Raw genomic sequence first — 27,665 nt, 5'->3', positions numbered from 1 at the left:
TTCCAGGACAGCCAGGACTACACAGAGAAACCCTGTCTCAAAAAACCAAAACCAAACCAAACAAACAAACAAACAAACAAAAATGGGCTAGAGATAAAAAACACTCAGTGGTAGAACACCCGACCAAAATGCACAAGGCCCTGGGCACCGTCTCCAGAACCACACACACATGCAGGCAAAGCTAAGAAACTATTTTGGTTTAAGTCCATGTTGGACCTACTTTTCCAGCATAAGGAAAAGAGAGGAGACAAGCCAAGTATCTCACATCTGCAATTCCAGCATGGGGAGGCTTCTGCTGGAGAACTGCTATGTATTAGAGGCTAGCCTTGGCTACATCAGAAGCTAGGGCAGCTTGGGAGACTGCCTCATAAAAAGAAACAAAACTATCTGAGACCACAACTAACTCACTTTGTAGACCAGGCTGGCCTTGAATTTACAAGGATCTGCCTGCCTCTGCCTTCTGAGTGCTGGGATCAAAGGTGTGCGCAGCCACTGCCCAGCAACTGAGTATTTTAAGGGAATGTCTGGACACAGGAACTAAGGGAAGGCTGAGGATGAACAGGAGCAGCTCCTAGCTGAGACAGCAAAGCACTGAGTGTGTGGGAGACGGGGAGATGAGTGTGTGGGAGACAGGGAGATGAGAGTGTGGGAGACAGGGAGATGAGAGTGTGGGAGACGGGGAGATGAGTGTGTGGGAAACGGGGAGATGAGTCTGTGGGAGGTGCAGCTATTACCAGAATTTATAATTTCTTTTAAACTATACTTTTTAAAAGAAACAAGACCGCAAACAGGAAGAAAGTATTTAATATGAAACAAAAATGCAAAATAAAACACCAAAGTCACAGAACACAATCCCTTTGGTTCAGTGATCGCACCAATATTTCACGTTCCCATGGCTACAGACGTCATACACTAAAGTGAAGCCAGACTGCTCCAAACCACCGCACACCCTACTGTTCAGATATTGTTTGCAACTTATATGGGATAAGAACAGGGGAAAGGGCTTAATTTGAGAAAAAGGGGGGGAGGTGGGGGAGGGGAGACCACACATGCGGAACAAGTGGGAGAGAGCTCACTGCTGGGTCACCGTTACAACCCTGTACATGCTACATGAGGCTAAGGCCCTTGGAACAATCACACAGAAACGTGAAACAATCCAGTGACCCCGAGAGCTCCCAGGGAAGACAAGGAAGAGTAGCAAGGAAGCAGAGGGGAGAAAGGAAGGGAGGACGAGCCCGGCACAGAACACCCGGGCACAGCTCCTACCCTCAGTTACAGAGGGGAAATGAGACCTAGGGCAGCGGATGTCTCACCAGAAGACACTCCACGCGTTCCCCCACATGGGCAAAACCAGAAAAAGACTGACAAGACCTTGCCAGGCCCACTAAGACAGGGGATATCCAGGGCTCAGGCAAGTTCTGCCTTCTTGGCAAAAATGCCTATGAGGTCCCACGGCCACCCCAGGGCCAGGAGAAGGCAAGAACCTCGGTCCCCGGTTCTCTTCAGGCTTCCCGTGATTCTGGGACAGAAGGAGACAGAGATACAGGAAGTCAGACATCTGTCCAGGACCACAGACAGCCACGGGCGACAGCAGTGCTCGGCAAGTTCAGCACTCGGGAGGATTAGGAAATGAAGACGAGCCTCGGGTACATACAGAGCTCAAGGCCAGCCTGGGCTGTGTGAGGCTCTGTCTCAAAAATAACTTTAAAAAAATTGAAAAGGTCAATTCATGGAGACAAGCAGGGAATTGGTTTCCTGGCAGGATACTGCCTCTGTTCACGGTCGCTCTGAAGACACTGAGGTGGGGTCTACATTCCTTCAGTCCTGCTCTGCCAGGACAGTGGTCCTATCACACTGTGCCCACCAAATAGAGAAAAACCAGTGCAGATTAAATAATAAAATTAAATAAAACTTGTCTGACTGGGAGAGAGGAGAGGAGAGGCAGAAAGCTGTCCCTACAGCAGCTGCTTTCTCTGTCCTCCCAGGGCTATGGGAACAGTCCCCGATCCTGGAGCCATGGACATAGTTGCTGAAGTGACCAGACATCTCAAAGCATGCATTTGAGGCAGGCCGTCGCCTCCTCCTCACTGCCCCTCCCTGCTTCCTGTGGTCACTTATTTGATGGGCAGGCTCTTGTTGACTGGGATAGTGAGATCTGACTGCACTTCTCAAAGACAGCCTCAGCAGAGAGCTTCGGCAGCCCCTGGTCCAGAGGACACTCATCCACCAAGCTGTTCATGGGTGTGGGTGGCAGCGGAGGGTCTTCCTCATCTTGACTCAGTCCAGAAATCAGAGAGTTACTCGCCCTGTCCAATTCCTTGTCCACCTGCTCCCTAGACACACCCACAACTACCTCAGACTGCCCTGAAGGCATCTTCGTTGAGTCAAGATATGCTGCGAGGGCTTCCTGGAGCACAGGCAGCAGCTTCTTTCGAGAGACCTGGGTGTTGCCTTGAAGATAGGCCTGGAGGTTAGGAGAGATGCTTGGGACAGCTGTCAGCTTCAGGGGTGGGGAGGTGGACTGTTCCAGGACTCCACAGATCTGAGAAGACAAGGGCAGGAGATGATGGTCACGTGACATACCATAGAGCTGAGGTTTCTTTAACAGGAATGAAAAGTATTTTGTTTGTTTGCTTGTCTGTTGAAACAGGGTCTCACCATGTAGCCCTGGATGGCCTGGGTCCCGCAGACCCCTTTGCCTTCTAAATGTTGAGATTTCCCGTGTATCGCCACAGCCGGTTTATGAGGTACTTGGGATCAAACCCAGGGCACTGGAAGCACTCTGCCAGATGACTTACATGCGTAGACCGACTCCCTACCTCCTTTCTTCCTTCCTTCCTTCCTTCCTTCCTTCCTTCCTTTCTTTTTTTTTTTTTTTTTTTTTTGACAAAGGGCCTTACATTTACTACAGCCCTAGAACTTACTAGGTAGCCCAGACTTGCCTTGAATACATTGTAATCCTCCTGCCTCGGCTTTCCTAGCGCTGATATTACAAGTATAAGGCATACTGCGAGGCTGGAACATTTAGATGACATATTTTGTTTCCTTTTTTTTTTTAATGATCCATTTTTTTTAATTCGATATATTTTTTATTTACATTTCAAATGATTTCCCCTTTTCTAGCCCCCACACCCCGAAAGTCCCATAAGCCCCCTTCTCTCCCCCTGTCCTCCCACCCACCCCTAATATTTTGTTTCCTTATTAAAGAAACCGAAGTGTACAGAGGTTTTCTTGAGTGAAATCATGTGGAGGATGGCAGAGTCTGAGACGGACCCAGGGGTCTGTGTATATCCCCATGCTCATGGACTTCAGCAAGGACAGGACTAGCAACCATGTAGACATCAGAGAACTAAGGCCAAACAAACTGAAGAGAAGGAGGTGGGGGCGGGCCAAGCATGCTGCTGGCTGAGGTGCTTCCAGACACCTCGCTATGGTGGTACAGCCGCTACACGCACTCACAGGTGGCCAGGGTGACTGCGGCTTACACAGATTAGCTCACAGCTTCGTTTTGTTTTATATTCTGGTTTTGAGCCAGGGTTTCTCTGTAGCTCAGGCTATCCTGCAACTTGCTCTGTAGACCAGGCTGGCCTCCAACTCAAAGATCCGCCTGCCTTTGCTTCCCAAGTATATGCCAGCATGACCAGCAGATTAGGTTGCAGTTTATACAAAAATGAAACTGACATTTGAGCCCAGGACTGTTACCAAGAGTAGTGTTCTCTATGTATTATATACCAGTAACGGAAGAAAGAGAAGAAATGGCAGACCAGACTGAAAAGGATCCTAGCTCCCCGCACAGAGAGCATGGGCAGGTATGGTCATCAGAGTAGCAGAGTGGGGACCGGGTTCAGGTATGGTCATCAGAGTAGCAGAGTGGGGACCGGGTTCTGGAGGGGGAAGGGTCCTTTCCTATTGCCAGAGTACCTTCCCCTTAGTAACATGATTAGTAAAAGCCACATGTTTTGAACAGGGATCCTGCCACAAAATGCACTTTATGCTAATGACAACAGCAAACTGAGCAACAGTGACTCTTCCAACACTACATTTTGCTGATGACCACAGCAGACTGTAGACTCAAGTCCTCTGGCTTAGCTCAAGGGACAGGTGGGTAGGGACCTGAGACAGAAAAAACATGTCTACCAGCTTATAAAGCCTGTTCTTTCCTAGTACCAGCTACTCCTGCAATCAGGACAGGAAAAGAGGCGGCAGCAGCAAAGAGCAGACATGCCTCTCCTATCCTGAACATCTTCCCAGCACAGGCAACTCAGTCTTACGTCATTCTGAATGAGTAACCAGTGGAAGGAGGCCAGGAAGGGGGCTGAGCCTGTACTGAGCCCTTCTCTGCAGAGTGGTATCCAGACTGAGCCCAGCGTGCTGCACAGTTGAAAAGGTTCCCTCCTGGGCTGGAGAGATGGCTCAGCAGTTAAGAGCACTGACTGTTCTTCCAGAGATCCTGAGTTCAATTCCCAGCAACCACATGGTGGCTCACAACCATCTGTAAAGGGATCCAATGCCCTCTTCTGGTGTGTCTGAAGCTACAGTGTACCCATACAAAAAAAAAAAATTAACGAATCTTAAAAAAAAAAAATAATAATAATTTTTAAAAGGTTCCCTACTGTGTGTGAAGCAGACAGGTATGCCCTTGCCTTTTACTCTTTGTAGTGCCCCACTCCTGAGCTCCACTCCCAGTTTTCTGTTCTGCCCATAAATTGTCAAGACAATAAAGAGAAAGAACCAATTTTCTTTTAGTTTTGTTGTTGTTGTTATGTTTTTTTTTTGGTAGTACGAGGGATCAAACCCAGGCCAATGGCTAGGTGAGCATTCTACCGATGATACCGATGAGCTAAATCCTCAGTCCCCCACCCCCATTTTTTTTTTTTTTGGATTTATTTTTTTCGAGACAGGGTTTCTCTGTGTAGCCCTGGCTGTCCTGGAACTCACTCTGTAGACCAGGCTGGCCTCGAACTGAGAAATCCCCCTGTCTCTACCTCCCAGAGTGCTGGGATTACAGGCGTGTGCCACCACCGTCCGGCTCTCCCCAATATTTTCTAAAGACAGGCTCTCACTACACAGACTTGGCTGGCCTCAAACTCACAGGCTATCGTCTTGCCTCTGCTACCGACTGCTGGGGCTGGAGCTGTGAAAAGCGATGCCCGGCATCAGCCCTGAGGGCTCTGAAATAGCGTCTTTGTTACTAAGCAGCACCGGCTGCAGTCCCTAGATGCTGGGAACAGAGGCCCGAGTCAGTACGCCCAGTGAGAGCAAGTTCTCACTACAGGTGACAACACTTCCTTCTACCCAGGGTTTGCTGCAGCTGCTTGTAAGCCTAAACGGTTGTCTCTAATCTTTAGAACCATTTTACTCAGTAACTGTATGACCAGGGGTATTCCCCTGTAGAGAGCTGGACAAAAAGCAGGTAAGAGGTCTAGGTGCATCCTGGGCAACTGTGTGAGGCCCTGTCTCAAAGACAAACATTGGACCAATGGACAAAGGCTGCCCAGACTGACCATCAGTGTTTGACCCCTAGGACCTATACTAGTAGAAGAAATGAACTGATTCCTGCAAGCTCTCCTCTGACTTCCACATGTGCACACACACTAGATGCCGGGTGGCTAATGAATACCTGACACTCTAGCTCCAAGGGATCTAACACCCTCTTCTGGCCTCAACGGGCACCCATACATACACACATGGACATATAAACACACAAAAATAAATAAAAATCTAAAACACACAGAACTCAGGGGCAAGGTCTTATAGCACAGAACTATAAGACACAGAGGCCATTGGGTGACGGGATGGCGACTCACTGTCATTCGAAGTGCCTCGTGGGGACAGAAGATAGCTAATTGCCGTACTGGCTCATTATGAGTATTGAAAAAGATAGTCATGGCAACCAGGGCGTCATAGCTGTGATCATGGCAGAAAGCACTGAGATCTGCGAGAAGGTCTGACCGCTGCAGAAAGGCCTAGAAGGGAAGAAACAGAACACAATCAAAGTTTACAGCCAAACGGTCCTTATCACCAATGAACTCTAAGAGTTTTCTGTGCATGCAGCTCATATTTTCTACATCACTAAATGTATGTAGTTTTTACATACTGGAGACTGTGGTAGAAAGGGGAGAATGCAGGCTTTCAATTAAGACAGCACTGTTTTGAAAAGTAGCTCCACTACATTGCCTCTCAGGAACAAGACCTAGAACGGATACTAACCCTTTGAGCCTAGGTTTCCTCAATAAAATAAAGACAGCGTGTTGGTGGTCTTTGCTACTTTGCAGGTTCTTCTTTTTCCCATCCTTTATCCCCCTCCCCCAATCTTTACCTCTCAGGGGGCTCTAGTATTTATGTACCCTCTGAAAAGTTCACACATTTGTAAAACTATCTGCAGCTGGCAAAACTATGCCTCTACTAGAGCATGAGGCAAACCATAGACCATAGTTAGCCACTTTAGCCAGTCTGAAGCAGCCTCCGCATCCCCACACCTGAGATTAAAATGAAAACCTACTCTTACAATATTTCTGTGTTTTTAAAAGACCCAAGATTCCAGAATTATCATGATAAAGCCAATTTTCCTGCACCATCAAAAACAAAACAAAACAAAAATCCCAAAACAAAACTCACACACAAAATCACTGATTGCTCTACAGGGAATGATTTATGGGAGTGCAAAAATGGAAGTGGATGCAGAGAAACTGACATTCAGACTTTTACAGCAGCACAGTGAGGGGCGATGGACTGTAGGGAATTCCAGAGGAGACGAGACAAGAGGAGAGGAACCAAGGTATTCCAGAGCGAGCTAGGAACGGAGGTGAACGGTGTCCCCTTCCCCCTTTCACTGGCTTGCTCTTACCTCCAAATCCATGTAGACTGCACTGACTGCCACCTTGGTTCCCTGTCTGTAGATCGTCTTCTGGTCCTTCCTGAGCAGCTGCTCAGTGGTCAGTCCTAGGAAACAGAAGTCAAACAGGAAACTTGGCCTAACACTGCAAAGGTAAAGATCAGGAAAACGGGACAATAGTTTCTCCTCAGGGCAACAAACAGGACAAGTAACTGAAGATGTAATTATACAAAGGTTTACTAAAATAATCAGGTCACAGGCAGGAGAGACAGCTCAGCAGTTATGAGCACTGGCTATTCTTCAGAGGACCTGGGTTCAATTCCCAGCACCCACATGACAGCTGACAACTGTCTGTAACTGTCACCTTCTTCAGTTGGCACCAGACATGCACATAGTGCACAGACATACATGCAGGCAAAAAACCCATACATATAAAAGAAACAAAATGTTAAAATGGCAACAATCAGGTCACAATAGTGACTGTCTGCCGAAATGGCTGCCAGCTGCATTAGAGCAAGGGGCTCTGAAGAGGGCTAGAAGGGAAGCTTCACTGGGCGAGGTGGTGGTCCTCAGCCTTGAGCCCGGTGCCCTGGAGGAAGAGGCTGGTGGAGCTCAAGAGTTTGAGATCAGCCAGGTCTACATCATGAGTTCCAGGCTAGCCAGGGCTACATAGTGAGACCCTCTTATTAACCAACACCCGCCCCCCCCAAAACAAACAAGAAACCAGAGCCAAAGCAACAGAGACCTTTGTGTTTCTCTACCCTCCCCTCGCCCATTTACTCTTTGTTTATTATTTTTGCTGTGGTTCACACCCAGGGCCCTGCTCATGCAGGGCAAGCATCCTCTCTCCAGCTACACCCTCAGCCCCGAAGGGCTCCCTCTAGAGTACATGGAACATTTATGTCTCCTTTTTGCTTTTTTGGTTGTTTTTTGTCAATAGTTGGATTATGGAAGTTTCTGGTTCTGTTTGTCTTCTGAACATGCACTAAAACAGCTTCCTCTTACTTCTGCTAATGACATGATCTTGTTTTTTCTTTCTTTTTTTTTCTTTTTTTTTTTTTTTGTTTTTTGTTTTTTGTTTTTTGGATTTGGTTTTTTTGAGACAGGGTTTCTCTGTATAGCCCTGACTGTCCTGGAACTCTATAGACTAGGCTGGCCTTGAACTCAGGAATCCACCTGCCTCTGCCTCCAAGAGTGCACCACATCATGGTGGCTCATAACCATCTATAATGAGATCTGGTGCCCTCTTCTCATACGGAACACTGTATTCATAATAAATAAATCTTTAAAAACACATACAGAGCCGGGCAATGGTGGCGCACGCCTGTAATTCCAGCACTTGGGAGGCAGAGGCAGGTGGATTTCTGAGTTCAAGGCCAGCCTGGTCTACAGAGTGAATTTCAGGGCTACACAGAGAAACCCTGTCTCAAAAAACAAAAAACAAAAACAAAAAAACAAACAAACAAACAAAAAAAACCCCACATACAAAGAAATATTATAAGAATTAAATATCCACAATAGCTGATTATGATTTGCGTCACCTTCTGGCAGAGGCATGGTTTTACCAGCTGCAGACAATTGTTGCAATTGTGTGACATTTGGAATTCCAGACACTTATCAGAGAATATATAAATGCTAGGGTCCCAAGAGCTGGGGTAGGTAGTTACTGGTAATTTAGGGAGGTTGGTTTGGTCTATTAGTAGTCCTGCTCAAAGAAACAGAAAGAAAGAAATAAGATACAAAGATAGCTTTGTCTGTCTGTCTGTCCCACCCCATCACCCTATCCTTCTTTCTCTCCTATCTAGTGACAGGGGTTGAAACTAGGGAGATAAAAGGCAGGAAAAGAAGAATCACAAAGTAGCGAGGACTGGCTACAATCCTCTTGCAGACTCAGGATGGATGCACATCATACCTGAGACGTCAAACTTTGCCTTCTGCAGAGAATCAAAGATATCTTTTCTTTTGGGCAGATCTGGGAACAGAGCCTCCAGTTTTTCCACATATTTGCTGTCCTTTAGGGTTGCCTTTCCAATTTTGGTATCCATGTTGACACAGTCCAGGATGATGGTTCCTAAAAGGGATAGGGCAGAACAGGAGTCCTGTGTGTGAGTAAACCCCCCACTCACAACCGTTAGCACACAAATAACTTCAAACCCAATGAACACAATCCAGAGGGTACAACCCAAGCGATTCCACCACAGGTGACAAAATAATACACCCAGACTGACTATGTCAAAGAGAAACCTCCCAAAGTTCAACGTAGGGAGGGACACGGACAGGTGGACAGACGCCTGAGTGTGGAGTGTACAGGTGGCTCAGCAGGTAAGAGCACTGGCTGCTCTTCCAGAGGCCCGGGTTTGAGTCAAGAACCAATATGGCAGTGTATAACTCCAGTCTCAGGAGATCAGAAGCCCTCTTCTGGCCTCCTCAGGTACCCAGCATGCACATGGTACACAGATATACACACAGACAAAACACCCAGACACATAAAAATAAAGTAAAATAGAATGCAAAAAAAGGAGCCCAGGCACCCTGGGCCTCATAGATTTCACAGCCTCAGAAGGAATTCAGCTTTTCAGCAAGCCAAATTCCATCATACAATCATTTTTAATTTTTTAAAACAATTTTCTTTGAAAATTTCATATTCTTTCCACTCCCCAGCTCCACCTCCCTTCCCTACCCACCCAGCTGCATGATCTCTCCTCTCTTAAAAAGCAGGGTTGGAGCCGGGTGGGGGTGGTGGTGGTGGTGGTGGTGGTGGGGGTAGTGGTGGGGGTGGTGGTGGGGGTGGTGGTGGTGGGGGGGTGATGGTGGTGGTGGTGGTGGTGGTGGTGGTGGTGGTGGTGGCACACGCCTTTAATCCCAGCATGCATGCGGGAGGTAGAGGCAGGCCCTCTCAGAGTTCAAGGCCAGCCTGATCTACAGAGTGAGTTCTAGGACAGCCAGGACTAGACAGAAAAAACATGTCTGGAAAACTTAAGAAAAGGGGAGGGGGGAGGTAGGGGAAGCAGCAAGAAGAGGTGGGAAAACCAAGCAGTGGTGGAATTCCAGCACTAGGGAAGCAGAGGCAGGTGAATTTCTGTGAGTTCAAGGCCAGTTTGATTTACACAGTGAGTTCTAGCACAGCCAGGAAGACCCGATCTCAAAAAACAAAAGACAAAGAACAAACAAGCAAAAACAAAAATAGGGATGGGGTGCATGGGTAGGGGCTGGAGAGACGGCTCAGAAGAGTACTGGTTCCAGCCAAGTTCAATTCCCAGCACCAAACAGCAGTTCAAACCATTTGTAACTCTGATACCCTCTTCTAACAGCTGAGTTCATTGTGTAGTGCTTAGACATACATGCAGGGAACACACCCATCCGCATTTTTAATTTTTTAAAAAAGACAAAAACTAAAACAAAAAAAACCCCAAAACCCCTCATGGAGTATGATTTTTATTGGCCAACTCCTCCTGAGACAGGGCTGCCCTGGAGTGTGGCTGACACACCCAGTGACACTCCGTGGATGAAAACTGACTCCCCTCCCTTGGCAGCTGTCAATTTCAAAAAGCTGTTGCTACGGATGATGCTTTGTGCTTCTCCTCTGTCTGGATTTTGTCTTCCATCACAGCATCTTACTATTGGAAGAGCATGTGCCTGGACTAATCTAAATGAGATCAGCACACGCACACCCGTGGAAAAACATAAGAGGAAAGGTTAAGAGGCCTGCAGGAGATACAACAACCATTTCCTGGCGGAAGTGTTCTCAGGGATGTTTCCTGTTTCTTCAGCGAGTCCTCCTTCCACTAACACTGCTGCGAACAGGAAGCATCGCGGCCGGTGCCCTGCCCCTCTGTGCACTGTCTACCAGATTCCCAGGCAGTGAAACAATGACCAGCCGCGGCAGGAACCCTGGCCCTCCGGGGTGGATGAACCGCTTCAAGAGCACCGTGACCGGTAAGGCTGGAGTCTAGACTTTCACTGCCCCGCTTCCGGGAGGGGAGCAAAGGTCCCAACCCAAACCCGATCCCTTACCATGCAGTAGAGCTGCAGTTTGTTTGTCCAAGGTCTCTGGTGCCCCCTGCAGGATTCTCTCTGTCACCAGGGTAGCACAGGACCCCACCAGCTCAACTGAGACGTGACATGGGGGACAGTATTTCTGCTCAATCGGTCGGTGGTCCAGCACCTCTGCTACGGCCTCCTCCAGAGCTGCGTCGCTTCTGGGGAGGGGGGTGGTTAACAGAAAATGGAAAGAAAGAAGCAGATAAGAGTTCTCCAGCTGCCCAGAAGGATCTCCAGCTCCCCACCATGAGGAAGGAGTGCATGCCCTATGCAAACACACAGACATCACTTTACCCGCCTTACCCCTCTCCACTCTCTGACGTGGCATTGGAAGCAGCATTTGACCAGCATGTAAGTGACTCTTGTGACGTTTCTACTATAAATATCTACACAGTCACTGTCCTTTAAGGCTGCCTTTCCAACTGAACTCTATACTCCACCTTGCTCTTTTGAGAATGAAACATCTCGAAAGTCCCCAGGGCAGGACTTTTATCCATGTCTCCCTTTCTAGGCCTGTGCAATGGCCTTCTAGGCCCATCAGTATCCCCCGCCTGAACTGCTTCAGTTAAGGCTCATCTAAGCTGTCCTTCAAAAGATTCCTGGATGGTCACTTGAAAAACAAAAGAACAAAATAAAAACAAAACAAAACAAAAAAAAAAACTTTAATCTGTTAGGACCTGGAATAAATACAATTAACAAGTTTTCTACTACCTAAAAATACATTCCAATCTCCTTAGAAGGGACGACAGGGACTCCATGCTCTGCACCCTGCCTACCTCAGTTCATCGATTCATGTCTTACCTTTCCCACATAGCTCATGCCCAGCTGTGCAAAGCAAGTGCCAGTTCCCTACTCAGTGTGCGATTTCATGCCTGCCTGCTTTGCCTCCGCTAACTCCTCTCTGCCCGAAGGCTTCTCTCAGCCACCTCCCCACTCTGCAGGGACAAACACAAAATTCTCTTCTAAGACCCGGTTCAGGGGTCAGCTCCTTTGTCCTCTGCTTCCCTCGAGCACAGTGAGTTAGGTCCGTCATCCGATGTCCTCTGGAGGACAGTTATGGTGTGCCTCTGAGGACCTCTTTATTACCCCCTCTTCCAGACTGAAAGGTGCATGGAAACTGTCACCTTCATCCGCTTCAGGAAATTCATGGATGCATAAATGCCTTTGGCAAACTATCATTTCTTGGTATAACCATAGTGTGCTCAAGGGGAAAAAAAATAGACATTTTTTAAGACTTGCAGGAGCCAGACAGACTTAGGCAAGAATCACAGTCCTGTTGCTTTCTGGCTGCTTTTTCTAGCCTTAAATTAGAAGTGGAATTAGTGTGGATGTACACATTTGTTGAACAGACACGACTGAGCTATTTATAGGGTCTACTAGAACATATTATTCCTGTATTTCAAAACAGCAAAAAGTTCTCACATTGAAGGCAGATTTAAGTTATTATGATTATTTAGTTTGAACTCACTATATATTTTTGTTTATATCATATATATCATATAACTAGAGAAGTGACACTATTTTTTAATATTTTATATATATATATTGGATATGACCCATCAATTATAGTTAGCCTCTGAGGCAGGTGGATTTCTTTTTTTTTTTTTAAAGATTTATTTATTTATTATATGTAAGTACACTGTAGCTGTTTTCAGACACGGGAAGAGGGCCTCAGATCTCTTTCTGGGTGGTTGTGAGCCACCAAGTGGTTTCTGGGATTTGAACTCATGACCTTTGGAAGAGCAGTCGGTGCTCTTACCCACTGAGCCATCTCTCCAGCCCGGCAGGTGGATTTCTGACTTCAGGGCTAGACTGGAATACATAGTGATTTAGAGACCAGCCAAGGATGCAGAGTGAGGCCCTGTCTTACACGAAAAGCAAACAAAACAAAAAAACCAGAACCATGGCAACCACAAATGAGCGTCTGAGACTCCGCGAGCAGCCCTGTCCTCCTCTCCACGCAGGCGGAGGGCCGCTCCATTGACTTAATGCCCGTCTGCTTACTTCGGTAAAATATGGTGGTCAACAAGGATGAGGGTGAGCTGGCCAGCCTGGTGCAATGCGAGAAGGTCAATCTCATCCCGGAAGATCAGCGCTGGCTCTGGAATCTTAACCTCCTGGAGGAAGAAGACATTGTCCCCTCGAAGAGGAAGCTCTGAACGCTTTATATTTAAAACTGGTATAAAGATGTCTTCTGCTTCAGACGTCTAGTTAGGGAATCGAAAAGAAGACATAATATGGCTTAGAAACTGCAAGAAAAAGTAACCCCTAACTCTAAACCTGAGGTTGGGTTCTGAGTTTTCTCCCTAATGCACATCTGCAAAACAAAAGACTAAAGGAGCTGTGATCACGGGTAAATTACCACCTCTCAAGGCCACAATTAGCAAGTCTATACCGCTGGAGCCCTGACCACCTTCCTAGGAAAAGCACATTCTACTGAGCTGCACCCCAATCCTTGTCCCCTATCTTAGCAATGACACGGAAGTCAACAAGCTACTTTAAGGAAAAGACCTAGGTATAGACTTCAAGCTACAGGACATAGAAAATTGGTCCTAAAGCGCTGACCCAGGCAGGGGCTGGAGAGATGACCCAGAGGTTACGGGCACTGGCTGCTCTTCTAGAGGATCCAGGTTTCCATTTCCAGCGCCCACATGGCAGCTCACAGCCATTCACAACTCTGGTCCCAGGGACTCTGATGCCCTCTTCTGGACTCTGAGAGCACCTGGCACACACTTGGTGCTTAGACATATATATAGGCAAAACACCCATACACATAAAATAAGAATAAAAATGTTGCTGGGTGTGGTGGCACAAGCCTTTAATCCCAGCACTCTGGAGGCAGGGGCAGGTAGAGCTCTTTGAGTTTGATCTACATCCTGATCTACAGAGTTCCAGGACAGCCAGGGATATTACAGAGAAACCCTGTCTCGAACGAACAAACAAACAAACAAACAAACAAACAAACAAACCCTTTCTAATTAGCCTGGGCTGTGGTGTGGCTTAGCTGGTAAGGTACTTACCAGGCAGGCCAGAGACCTAGGAATTCCCAACACTGCATACATCATATAATGGTTTTTGCTATAAGCCCAGCATGCAGGAGGCAGAAGCAGAATTAAAAATTCAGTGTTACCTTCAGCTACCTAGTAAGTTCAGTGTTAATGTGAAATAAATCAAAGTCTGTCTCAAAAATAAATAAATAAATAAATAAATACCCCCGCTGATAAGCTATTTAAATATAACTTTATGGTTTTGCAAATTCCTTGAGGTGGTTTACGTGACCCCAGTAGGCCCACATGTGTGAATACACAGTAGTCAGGGAGCGGCACTGTGAGGGATTGGAAGGCGTGGCCTTTCTTAGTGGAGGAAGTGTGAGGTAGAACTCCAAGTGGGCTTTGAGTTTCAAGGCCCAAGGCAGGCCCAGAGGCTCTCTCCCTTCGGCCTGCAAACATGCAGGCCTCTCCGCTCCTCCAGCTCCACCCCTGCCCGCATGGCGCCATGCTCCCTGCCATGATAAAAACCCACTGCACCTCTGCACCTGTAAGCCAGCTCCAATTAAATTCTTGTTTTTCTTTTTGGTTTTGTTTTGTGTTTTGAGACAGGGTTTCCTCTGTATAGGCCTGGCTGTCCTGGAACTCAACTTTGTAGATCAGGCTGGCCTCAAACTCAGAAATCCGCCTGCCTCTACTGAGTGCTAGGATTAAAGGTGTGCCTGACAAATGCTTTCTTTTTTCTTTTCTTTTCCTTTTCTTTTTTCTTTTTTTTGGATTTTTGGATTTGGTTTTTTGGAGACAGGGTTTCTCTGTGTAGCCCTGGCTATCCTGGAACTCACTCTGTAAACCAGGCTGGCCTCGAACTCAGAAATCCACCTGCCTCTGCCTCCCAGAGTGCTGGGATTACAGGTGTGCGCCACCACTGCCCAGCTAAATGCTTTCTTTTTAAGGAGTCGCCTTGGTCATGGTGTCTTTTCACAGTAATAGAAAGACATCCTTTAAACCAGACTTATACATCCCGGAGGGTAACACAGTACTCAACAAGTTTAGGATCTTATTTATCCTTCGTGCTGTGCACAGGTGCGTGTGTACCTGCATAAGAGTGCGAGGAGCTCAGGGGAGAACCTCAGGTGCCACTTCTAAGGCACCCGCATCCTGCTCCCCGCTTGCCTGAAACTCAGCAGGTGGGCAAGGCTGGCCGGCCACTGAGCCCACAGACCCGCCTGTCTGCCTCCCAGTGCTGGGATGAGAACGAAGTGCCACCGTGTCTGACTTTATGTCATTCTAGGGGTCACTCTGGTCTTCATGCTTGCACGCCAAGGTACTTGTTGACTGAGATAGCCCAGCCAATTTTTTTTTTTTTTACTGAATTATTCATCTTGTTTTATATTGAATATTTGGCCTGCATGTCATACATGTATCATCGTGAGCCTGGGGCCTGTGGGGTCAGAAGAAGGCATTTGATCCCCTGGAACTGGAATAAAAAATGGTTAACTACCTGTAGGTGTTGGAGAATAACCGAACCCAGGTCCTCTGAGTCACCTCTCCAGCCTCCCTCCCTCCCTGCCACCCTACCCCCATTTGTTAATGAAACAGAATGGCCCTTATCCTCTTGCCTCCTGCTTCCAACATCGATCCATCTGTCTATCTGTCTGTCTGTCTGTCTACGAAGCAGAGTGGCCTTTATCCCACTTCCAAGGGCTTACACACATTTGTCATAATCACTTACCTGAGACTTCACTTTAGCCAAGGCTAAACATTGGGAAGCAGCAGGGCCGGGCCTGGATCCCGATAGATCGTTTCACTCTAAGAAATGGTTTCCTGACACTCACCTTCGTTAGGTAGAAGGCCAGGGCGAGCGCGGACACCATGGAGTCTAGGTCGCAGGCTTCATTTCCCAGCACAACATGTAGAGGCCTGGACTCCTGGAGGGAAGGAGAAACCGAGAAGCCGTCTCTGTATGTGGGCTACCTCGCGCAGGTGGGGCACCATGCACCTCTCCTCACCGACCCCCAGAGGATATGGTGCCATGACCGGGATCGGCAGAGCGGGCCTGAGTTTTAAAGCTAGGCCTTAGCAGTTATATCCATCCAGTCAGCAGAAAGTTGCATTTTCCCTCCACTAGCCCGAGTCCCTGAATGCTAACTCTCAGAAGAACCATTATCACACTGTTCATGCTTCTTCAGGCACTCACAGTGGGCAGAATCAGATCGCCCAGGAAACAGTTAAGCCACACCCTCACGGCGCGGAGGTGGCGCACGCCTGTAATCCCAGCACTCGGGAGGCAGAGGCAGGCAGATATCTGAGTTTGAGGACAGCCTGGTCTACAGAGTGAGTTCCAGGACAGCCAGGGCTACACAGAGAAACCCTGTCTCAAAAAAAAAAAAAAAAACCAAACAAACAAACAAACAAAAAACCAACCAAACAAAAAAAGCCCTGCCCTCAAGTATTCTAGGCCTAAGCTGCCACTCATCACCCCTATTTTCAAACTAGATGACTAATTTTTACGTTCCTAAGCTATAAAAATAAGCAAAGAGGCTTTGAAAATAAAGGTAAAAAATAAAATCTACCGCCAGCAAGAAGGCTCAGTGGATCAGCGTGTCTGCCATCAACCAGGCCTGATGGCCTGAGTTTGATCCCCAGGAAGGTTGTTCTCCCGACTCTGCGGTGTGGCCCAGGGATTTGAACTTATGGCCTGTCACCCACACTCAGTAGTTTGTATGCTATGCTAAGAAAGTAAATACATAACCCACAGTGAAAGAGGTGCTACTGCTGAAACTTTTCCGGATTTTTGGTTTGGCTTGGTTTTAGAGAAATTTTCACTCTGTAGCTCTGACTGGCCTTAAATCCGTCTACCTCAGCCCCTAAGATGCTGGGACTACAGGCAGGAGTGGCCTGGCTTGCACACTTATTTCAATGACTTTGTGTGTGCATGCTGCGTGTGCCTGTGTGAGCAAGGCACGGGGCCAACCTCAGGTGCTGGCCTTCTGCCTCCTTCTGTTTGGGGAGCATCTCGGTCACTACAGCACGCCTACAAGTGTCCAGGGATTCTGTCTTCCATCTTGCTTTGTTGTAGGTACACTAAGATTACAGATGCATATTGTACCAGCTGGTTTTACATGGGTTCTGGGGATCCGAACTTCTGTCCTCACACTTTCATGCTAAGTATTTTATTCATTCGGCCATTGTGCTGGCTAGTTGTATGCCAAGTTGACACAAGTTACAGTCACGTGAGGGAAGGAGCCTCAATTAAGAAGATGCTTCTGTAGGACTGGGCGGCACGCAGGGGGGTCTGTAGGGGATTTTCTTAACTGGCGGTTGATTTGGGAGGGTCAGCCCTGCAGGCTGGTGATCCTGGGTTCCCTAAGAAAGCAGACTGAGCAAGCCATGAGGAAGAAGCCAGTAAGCAGCACCCATCGGTGGCCTCCGTATCAGCCCCTGCCTACAAACTTCTACCCCGTTTGAGTTCCTGACTTCCATCAATAATGAACAGTGATGAGGCAGAAGCCAAATAAACCCTTTCCTGCCCGGTGCTTTGCTCACAGTGTCTCCTCGCAGCAAGAGAAACACTAAGACAGCCATCTGCAAGGCCAAGACCCTTTGTGTTTTGGTTTGAGACAGAATCTCGCTAGAACTCAGAGATCTACCTGCTTCTGCCTCCTTCCCCCAGTGCTGGGATTACAAGCGTGCGCCACCACAGCCGGCATGGAACTTTTTAAAAGTCCAGCTGCTGATGATGCAGAGGGAGATAGAACTGATATCATTACCCTTGTCCCGTTCATCTCCTGAGCTCCTAGGACCCTCAAACATTTTTAGACGAAGGTGTCTCCAAGAGCACACAGGCTTCATTTGTACTTAAACTCTTGGGGGTGCCAGACGTCATTCTAACACGTTTACACCCCTTAACTGATCGCTCTGTCTCCACAACAGCCGAACGAGACATGCACACACTTCAAGCATTAGACACTGGGTGCGATGGCTGTTATCTCAGCACTTGGCAGTTGGGGGCAGGAGGGTCAGGAATTCAGGTCCAGCCTCAGCTAAACACGAAGTTCCAGGCCAGCCCAGACTATCTGAGTTCCTGTCTAAAAAAAGAAGCAAGTTGATATAATCATGATTTTAAAGTACTGGGGATTGCATCTGCATGCACTCTACTATTGAGGGACATACCTCACCCTTGAGGTAGGTTTGCTAAATAATCCAATCGGTCCTTGTCTCCTTGATCTTCCTATTTCAACCTTGCTAGCACTAGGGTTTCGGTCATATGCCATCATGTCTGCTTTACGTGGTGCTGGTGAGTGAACCCTGGGTTATGCATGCTAGTCAAGCACTCTTATCAACAGAGCTATACTGCCAGTCCTTAAGCTAACTTATTAAAAAACAAAAGGGGAGCCGGGCGGTGGTGGCGCACCCCTTTAATCTCAGCACTTGGGAGGCAGAGGCAGGTGGATTTCTGAGTTCAAGGCCAGCCTGGTCTACAGAGTGAGTTCCAGGACAGCCAGGGCTATACAGAGAAACCCTGTCTCAAAAAATCAAAAAAACAAAAACAAAAGGGGTGGGGGGTAGGCATGGTGGCACAAGCCTTTCATCCCAGCACTTGGGAGCCAGAGGCAGTCCTGCCAGTTTGGGGGCAGCCTGATCTACATTTCAAGTTCCAGGTCAGCCAAGACTTACGGTAAAACCCTATCTCAAAAAAGTATAACCCTGCCACCCCACTCCCACCATCTCTTCTGTGTGTGCACAGAGGACAGAGGATGTGTGGAGGGTGTAGGTTCTCTCCTTCCACCACGTGGATCCCAGGTATCAAATTCAGGTTATCAGGCTTGAATGAGGCAAAACAAGGCGTCCCCGCCAGTGCAAGGTTCCAAGGTTCCTTTGTTTCGACGTTGTTATTCTGAGTTGGCTAGCCTAGCTGTAGGGACTTCTGGCATGTCACAGGTCAGTTGGCAGGATCTCTGGCCTCTACCCAGTAGATGCAGACAGCACTGCAGTCATAACAATCAAAAGCCATCTCCACACTTGATAAACTGTCCCAGCTGAAGACTACTGGGTTACATGAAGGAGGCAGCAAGGTAGAAGCCACCACGGCTCCTTGCTAGGCATGGAATTTAGCAAACTAGGAAAGGGATCAGAGGCCTAAGACTGAGACTAAGCAAGGGGCCTTTAATCCCAGCACTCAGGAGGAAGAGGCAGGACGAATTCTATGAGTTCAAAGCCAGCCTGGTCTACAAAGCAAGTGCTAGAATAGCCAGGAAATAGCTACAGAGAAATCCTGTCTCAAAAAAACCCAAAACAAACAAAAGAACAACAAAAAACAGCTGGTTGTAACAGCACACAACTTCAATCCCAGCACTTGGGAGGCAGAGGCTGGCAGACTTCTGAGTTCCAGGACAGCCTGAGCTACAGGTAAGACTCTTACCAAGGGGTAGAACAAAACAACCCGGGTGTGTGAGAAGAAACTGTCTGAATGACAGACAGGCCAAATAGCCTGATTCAAGGGTTGTGTATTGTGTCTGTGTACAGTGTGGATCCAAAAATATCAAAAAGCACCACGGGAGGGCAAGTATTTTTTCAACGTTTTGAAAAAAATCGTGTTTGAAGATTTTTATTTTCTGCATTTGGATGTCTTGCAAGCATGTACATCTGTGCACCACTCGTCTGCACTGCCCATGGAGACCAGAGAGGGAGCTGTATCTCTTGGAACTGGCATTACAGACTGTTGTTAGCCACCATGAGTGCTGGGAATTGAACCAGGGTCTTCTAGAAGAGCAGCTGGTATTTTCTTTCTCTCTTTCTTTTTTGTTTGTTTGTTTTTGTTTTTCAAGACAGGGTTTCTCCGTGCAGCCCTGGCTGTCCTGGAACTCACTCTGTAGACCAGGCTGGCCTCGAACTCAGAAATCCACCTGCCTTGCCTCCCAAGCTGGGATTAACGGTGTGCGCTACTACTGCCCAGCCGAGTAGCTAGTATTCTTAACCACTGAGCCATCTTTCCAGCCTCAATTTCTTTTCTTTCTTTTTTGTAATGTTTTGTTTTTTAAGATGGAGTCTTGCTTCAAACTCAGAATCATCCTGTCTTAGCCTCTCCAATGCTGAAATTGCATGTGCAGACCACTGTTCCTGGCAACATGAGACTCTTGCAAAGCAATAAGAGAATCCTATACCCAAGACCCCAGTCACGTGACACAGTATCTCCAGAGACTAGGGAAGTTCCCTATCTCCAAAACAGCAAAGATTTTCCAAGATGGCTGTGGACCAAAGTGACAGGAAAACTCTAGATAAATGGCTCAGAGATGACTGACTCCCTGAAGCCAGAAGGGGTGTGAACACTGTGGCCTCGTGTCCTTGCTGAAGAGGACCAGAGCAAGGCTGAGAGAGGAGTGTGAGGAAGGGCCGAGACAGTCCAAATCCCTGTAACAGTGCAGCTGAATCACGGCCAGCCAGACCCCAGCGTGAGGAAAGGGACCAAAGTCACTTCACAGCGTGAAGGGAAGAGAAGTGGTCTCCAATTGTCAAATGAGCATCAAACTCTGGGGCTCAGCCAAGGCCTGCAGCAGATGGCAGGAACGCGTTGTCACCGGTGGCAGTCCTGGGCCTGGGGTGACCAAAGACATGCAGCCTTCTCTTCCTTCCCACCCCACATTAGCACCACCCTCTGCTGCCCAGGCCCGCCTTGATTGGACGTCCCCAAACCATAGTGTGTGTGTGTGTGTGTGTGTGTGGCGCGCTCGGGTGCACACTGTGAGATCCTCTCTGCACTACTCACTGTCAGGAAGCGGCAGAACACCACCTGGACAATCACAGATTAGGACTGAGTCTAACCCTGCTCCTTACTTGATATGGGGTCCTGGTTCCTATATAAAGCAAGGGCAGGACTGGCAGGATGGCTCAGTGGGCAAAGGCTGTCAGTCTTGACACCCGTGTTCAGTTCCTAAGACCAACATGGTGGGCAGCGTTGGGAATCTTGCCAAGCTGTTCTCTGACCTTAACAGATGCGCTTGCTGCTGCATGCTTCCCGCCCCACCCCCACAAAATGTATAAATAAATGTTAACAATTTTTATTGTATGGGCTAGAGAGATGGCTCATGTATTGTTCTCCAGAGGATCCTACACGTCTTCTTGCTTCTGGGGACATCTCTATTCACTTGCATATTCCCACACATCGATACATACATATACATATAATTAAAAATGTTTTTTTAGACAGGGTTTTTCTGTGTAGCCCTGGCTGTCCTGGAACTCATTCTGTCAACTAGGCTGGTCTCAAACTCACAGAGATCCGCCTCCCTCTGCCTTGGACTAAAGGCTTATGCCATTACACCCAGCTAAAAAAAAAATTTTAATGAGAATAAATTGGGTATGTTAGTGCATACCTTTGATCCCAGGACTCGGGGAGCTAAGGCAGAAGGACTGCAGCAACTCTGAGGCCAGCCTGGACTGCACAATGAGTTCCAAGCAGCCCGGATCACCAAGAGAGCCTGGCTCATAAGAGCAAGAAGAGGAAGACACTGTCACGTGTTTCATGCCGTGCATGATTGAAAGAGACATCACCTAAGAGTCTCCTCCGTCAATGAAACACGGTTTCCCCACCACCACCACCACCACCACTGGTGCCACCCTCCCCTGGGGTCCAGGTGAGACCCTCTCCCTCTCTAGCTTCCTGCAGCAGTAGGTCTCAGGCAAGATGACCCCTTAAGGGGCTCCACACCCTTCCATGAATGTGTGTCCTAATTCATAAGGTAGCTTAGGGTCCAGACTAGAAGATCCTTGAGAGGAAAGAACACTCTTCGTGACTCTGCTCCGGAATATGGAGACTCTCGTGGGCATGGCTGCCACAACTCAGAAGAAACTGTCCTTTTTGTTTAGGAAAAATGTGTAACTCTCCCGTCCAGCCCACCTCTCTTGTCCAGCCCACCTCTCCGCTGGCTGAATACACAGCCAAACAGTGTCTGTTTTCTAACTAGGGGAGGAGTTCAGGGAACAACAGCTAAACTTAGCAGCAGGAGAAACCTGAGCTGCCAGGGGAAGAAACTGAATCTGAGAGCCACAAGAAACAATTTTTTTTAAAGACAGGATTTAGCTATGCTGACCTGGCTGGCCTTGAACTCACAAAGATTGGGATGCTTCTGCCTGGGATCAATGTCACTGCATCCCAGCTGGCCAGTTCACTGACCAGTAGGCCAAGCTGGCCTTGAACTCTTGGTAATTTTCCTGCTTCTACCTCCCAAGTCTAGGATTACAGCTTGTGCCGCCGGGCCTAGTTTGTTGTTGTTTGCAGACAGTCTATCTATGCAGCCGTGGCTGCCCTAGAATTTGATATGTAGACCAGGCTGGCCTTTAATTCACAGAGATCCTCCAGCTAGTACTAAAGGTAGCATAGCGAGCCAAAAAACTTTCTGAAAGAAAGAGACAGGTTAGCTCATTGGGTAAAGACGTGTGCTGTCCAGCCTGGTGACTGGAGTTCAATCACTGGGATCCACATGGTGGAGCAGGAAGTCTTGAAAACTGTTCTCTGATCTCCACGTGTGCACTGTGGCACATGAGTGTATGCACACACAACAAATCAGTGTAATATAAACACAAATCTAACGGAGGGAGGCTGGAGAGATACTCAGTGGGTAAGAATACCTGTAGCCAGGCGTGGTGGCAAAGGCCTTGATCCCAGTGCTTCCAACACAGAGGCAGGCAGATCTCTGAGTTCAAGGCCCGCCCAGTCTACAGAGTAAGTCCAAGGACAGCCAGGGCTACACACACACACACACACACACACACACCCCACTGGGGGTGGGGGGGGAAGGGGAGGGAGAGGGAAGTGGCAGGTTGGAGGAGGGGGACCCTGTCTTGAAAAGCAACAAAACAAGCCGGGCGGTGGTGGCGCACACCTGTAATCCTAGCACTCTGGGAGGCAGAGGCAGGCGGATTTCTGAGTTCGAGGCCAGCCTGGTCTACAGTGTGAGTTCCAGGACAGCCAGGGCTACACAGAGAAACCCTGTCTCGAAAAAAACCAAATCCAAAAAACAAAAAAACAACAAAAAAAAATCTAAAAATATTTGTTTTTAGAGGAGGAGGACCAGTAGTTGAAATAATATATCCTGAAGTGTCTTGTTTGTTTGAAGGCCTGGATGGCAGGCGGGAAGAGGGTTTATGGCTAAAAAAAAAGAAACAGAAACCACTTCCCTTCTGAGGATGACTGTGGTCGATAGCTATTCTATGTAACACTAACAGAAAGACCGTGAGGCCCCTGACCAAGGATGAGCCGTCATCCACTCTGGGTGGCACTGTCGTCTAAGAAGTGTACCTTTGTTCCTAGCTCCGCCTGAAATGCAGCCCCACCCCAAAGAGAGAGTTTTTCCGACTGAAGTACAAGATGTGTCACCAGGACAGGCGATCATTTAAAAACAAAACAAACAGAAAGCAGGCTTTCCTTTCCCCTTTCCCTTGTTTATTTTTGGTTATATTTTTAAGACGCGGTTTCATGCCTAGCTCCTTTCGGGGTTTTTTTGTTGTTGTTGTTGTTGTTTTCTCTTCCAATACAGGGTTTCCCTGTGTAGCGCTGGCTGTCCTGGAACTCATTCTATACACCTGGCCTCAGATTTAAGAGATCCACCTGCTTCTGCCTAGGACTGAGGGGTGGGATTAAAGTGTCACCAGGTCGCCCGTGCCAGGCCCTTCCTGGTCTTTTTCACAGCCTGGTCCAGGAACCTATTCTGTAGCCCAGGCTGGCCCTCCCTCGGGATCTTTCCCACTCAACCTCAGCCACTAAGCCCAGCTATGCGGATTTCCTTTCAGTGGAACACACTATTGTCATGCGGCAAAGACTACAGAAAAGTTTTCTGGTGTCACATGCTAAAAATAAGGTATTGCAGGAGAACTGGATACAATCCACTATCTCTGTCCTGTGCAAAAGCCAAGCATTCATGACTCCCACAGACGTCATTTAAAGGTGTGTCTGTCTGGATCTGGTTTCTCCTCACAGGCACATGTGAGGGTAATTGGGCTGAGACACCCGTCATCTTATTGATCATCAAGATGGATTCTACTGATCCACCCTGCTTGGCCAGGGTCCATCTTTCCTCTCAGCTGCCCCACCCACATTCCTCCTGAAGGTGCACTAGCCCTGAAGAGGACAACCTTCTTTATCAAAAGGCTGCTCTTCGGTCAGACTACCATGCTCTGTACTCCTCTGTTGGAAGCACCAAAGAAGCTCTTGTTTGTTTGAAACAGAGTCTCACTACATGGCCTTTGACATCCTGGAATTTGCTATGTAGACCAGGCTGGGATTAGGCTCTCTCTATACAAGAAACATTAACAGAGGCTGGAGAGATAGCTCAGCAGTTCCTAGCACCCACATGGCTGGTTCACAATGGCTTGTAATTCCAGCTCCAGGGGACTTAATGACTCTCCTTCTGAATTCTGAGAGTGCATGTGGCAGATTCTCACACATACACAAACACACAAACACAAATTTCATCTTCAAAAGGAAATGCTAACAGATTCTGGGGAAACTGGGTGGGAAGGAATACAAAGGGTCCTTGTTTTACAAGGTTTTACACCCCATACCTGTTTTGGGCTTCAATGTTTCCCCTATATACTTCTATAACAAAGAATCAGAAGCACTGGCAGCCCCCAGCACATACTGCTCCTGGCTTCTCAGCTAACATTCTTAGAATCCATGTTCAACTTACTCCCTGCCCTAGTGAGGCTGGGTGCTGAGAAGATTCTAAGACCCGGTCACCTTCAGGAGGGGGTACACAGGTTCACAAAGGAACGGGATTTTGCTCCTTGGGCGCTGAGTGTGGGGAAGGACAGGGATAGGGCAATCCTGGGAAAGTCAACTCTATTGCCAAACTTCCTGATACGGTAGGTACACAGTTATCTGTGGCAACGGGTGTGGAGGTAAATGCTGGAAAGAGAGTCCTGCTTTGGGGTGAGTTTTCAGATCCAAGAGCTTCTCACTAAAGAGTGGAAACTGATTCTGGAAAAAAACTCAACAGGCTAGCACTTGGAATAACGCTCTACGTTAGAGTAGGAGACAGGGCAGTTAACAGTGCTCAATGCTCTTCCAGCGGCCAGAAATTCTCTTCCCAGGACCCAAGGCAGGCGGCTCACACTGCCTATAACTCAAGACCCAGGCATCCGCTTCTGGTCTCCTCAGACACAGGCATGTGCGGACATACACATACACTCAGTCAGACAGACATGTGTGCCGTGCGGGTGCTGGGAACTGAACTACTTCTCTAACCATTCAGCCATCTCTTCAGCTCCCAGAGTTTGTTGTTGTTTTGTTTTGAAGAATTATTTTTAAAGATTTTGGAAAAAAATTTTTAATTTTTAAATTACTTGTGTATGTATATATGAGTGCAGGTGCCTTCAGAGATTGGAGATCCCAAATTCCCCTGGAGCTGAAATTACTAGAGGTTATAGGCAATCCAGTATAGGTGCTAGAAACAGGATTTGGTCCTTTGCAAGAACAGTGAGCCCTTTAATGGGTGAGCCATTCTTTTAGCCCCTAAATATTTGTGCGTGTGTGTGTGTGTGTGTGTGTGTGTGTGTGTGTGTGTGTGTAAGTGAAGATAAAAAAAACCCATTGTTTTGTGAAGATAGAAAGCGTGGGAGAGGCTGATGGGGTGAGATGGTTTAGCAGAAATGGGCATTGGTTACAAACATAATAACCTAAATTTGATTACTGCAAGGCTGGGATGGTGGAAGAGAACTTGGTGACAGTCTCCTCTGACCTCCACATGTGTCTACTGCACGGGTGTGGCTCCCAACATTCCACCAAAATAAATAAGTTTAACAATTTGTTAAGGTTTTGTAAATGTCTCAGTGCTTAATAACTTGGACTGATCTTAGAAAGGACTTAGCACCCACATCTGGTGACTCACAACCACCTGCTACTCCAGTTCCAGGGAATCCAACGACCTCTTCTGCAGTCTATGGGCACTGCACTTAAATGTGCAAATACCTACACACACATAGAACAAAAAAAGAAAAACATATTTTCAACGGCTTTTGATCCCGGCAGAGGCTGGTGGCTCTCTCCTGTAAGCCTAACACCTAGGAAGCAGAAGCTGAAGGACTAGAGGTTCAAGCTCGACCTCAGCTACACTGGGACATCAAGGCCAGCCTGGGCTATATACAAAAACAAACACACTAAAAAGTAAACAAAATATGCAGACATCAGGCAAAGTGTGACGACACACAATTCTTAACTAGCACTGGATGGGTGGAGACGGAAGCTCACAAGAAAAGAAGTAACAATGAGAACTGGTTCAAATTGCCTTATGTATTAAAACAACTTCTCCCAAATACAGTGTTCTTTATCCTTGGCAGGTTATAAAGAGAGGGGATCACCATGGCACCCAGGTGCCCCAACCTCAGTTTTGTACCCCAGGCCACACTTTAGCTAATAATCCTTTGCCTCAACCAACCCAGGGCTGGTTACAGATTAGCAGCACCATGCCTGGCCTGATACTCTTCAAAAGGAAGTTTTTAGTGTAGCTGGCATCAAGTTGAACCTCACCCTAAATTCAAATAGAGAATATTCGTTTATCCACGAAGCTGAATCTACAGCAGAATTAGGTGACTTTCAGGGTTTGCCAGAGTCTACTGCCCAGAGGATTGTTCTGTTGTTGTTGTTGTTGTTGAGGATTTTTTGGTTTTTGTTTTTTGTTTTTATTTTTTCCAGCCCAGAGCTGGCCTGAACTGAAGCCACCGCCTCCTGCCAAGTGTTGGGACTAGAGGCATGTGGCTACCACAGCGAGCTAAGTTATTTTAAAGGAAGACATCTGTCTAGTTTCTTCAGGGGCAGAGAAACTCACAGTAGGGGGCCAGGTGACTCGGAGCCTCTAATGGGAATAGCGACCTAATGCCACACAGCCTGTCAACACAGCTGGGTGAGTCCAGCTGGCTCAAAAAGCACCAAAAATAAGCTACAAAGAATTCAGGGCCGTGCTTATGGTTTAGATTCCAAACACACTTTGTGTTTATCCCTCACCAAGGAGGCGGTATTTTTACGTGTGTGTACGTGTGTGTGTGTGTGTGTGTGTGTGCACGCGCGCGCGTGCACTAACATTAAAGGAGAACACTGGAAGCAAAAGAATGTTAAGTTGTGGGTCAACATATATGCCTGATGCATTATTCTGTATTATTTGGCATAAAAACAAAGATCTAAAGTAAAACACCACGACCGCCTCTACCTAGAAAAAAAAAAAAGGCAAACCGCCATTCAGAGGCAATAAAGCCGTGCACCTAGGTGCCCTCCGCTCCTGGAGGCCAGCGGGCTCAAGCCCGCTTGCAGGAGGGACACTGAGGGGCGGGGAGAAAGGGACAGACACACCTCGCCGCCCGGGCGAGGCTGGCGCCACCGCACAGCTCCTGCTGAACGACCCGACTCAAGCGGACGAAGAGACTTCTCTCCGGGCTCTCCCGCCCATGGGCGAAGGGTTCGGTCTTCCAGCTCCCCGCGGCCACCTCTGTGATCCCTCCACACCGACCGTCCTGCCTCCCCAGATCCCACACCTTCGTCCTTCCCAGACCCCACGCTGCATTCCTTTCGGTCACGGACTGGACCCGTTACCTGCAAAGCGGCTCGACAGTCCTGCAGGTAGTCCTCCATGGTAAAGCCCGAGGTGTGCCGCTGCCCCTCAGCGAGGAGAGATAACCCGGCCGAATGTACCCCGCCCCAGACCTAGGGTCTAGAGCCGAGAGTCAGGGGGCGGGACTCGAACCCGCCACTAAAGGGTTCGGCCTCCGAACCCCAGGAGGAAGTGCGTAATCCGGCACTCCCGGAGTCCGGCGTT

The 27,665-nt window shown here is 47.9% G+C and overlaps 1 protein-coding gene and 1 long non-coding RNA gene across 3 annotated transcripts; one reads left to right on the top strand and one right to left on the bottom strand.

The window, feature by feature from the left end:
• Positions 1–786: 786 nt before the first annotated feature.
• On the bottom strand, positions 787–27,665 carry Prune1 (prune exopolyphosphatase 1). Of its 2 annotated transcripts, XM_052179791.1 has the most exons (8): positions 27,443–27,665; positions 15,699–15,791; positions 12,881–13,083; positions 10,850–11,034; positions 8,748–8,906; positions 6,848–6,942; positions 5,808–5,966; positions 787–2,542 (listed from the first exon to the last, which is right to left on the bottom strand). In XM_052179791.1, exons 1-8 carry the CDS (start codon positions 27,479–27,481, stop codon positions 2,111–2,113), a joined length of 1,365 nt encoding a protein of 454 aa, XP_052035751.1. In that variant the 5' UTR covers positions 27,482–27,665; the 3' UTR covers positions 787–2,110. The 2 variants fall into 2 exon arrangements, with proteins under 2 accessions (XP_052035751.1, XP_052035752.1); XM_052179792.1 differs by lacking the exons at positions 8,748–8,906; positions 10,850–11,034; positions 15,699–15,791; positions 27,443–27,665 and having other exon boundaries at positions 12,881–12,956.
• Positions 10,556–20,971, top strand: LOC127682994 (uncharacterized). Its single transcript, XR_007977465.1, has 3 exons — positions 10,556–10,771; positions 10,920–11,227; positions 19,906–20,971. It is a non-coding gene; the product is annotated as an uncharacterized LOC127682994 (long non-coding RNA).

This window comes from Apodemus sylvaticus, chromosome 4 (assembly GCF_947179515.1).
Source record: "Apodemus sylvaticus chromosome 4, mApoSyl1.1, whole genome shotgun sequence".
Taxonomy (NCBI): Eukaryota; Metazoa; Chordata; class Mammalia; order Rodentia; family Muridae; genus Apodemus; species Apodemus sylvaticus.
The sequence above is the reverse complement of the archived record's forward strand: the minus strand, read 5'-3'. Positions and strand labels throughout refer to the sequence as shown.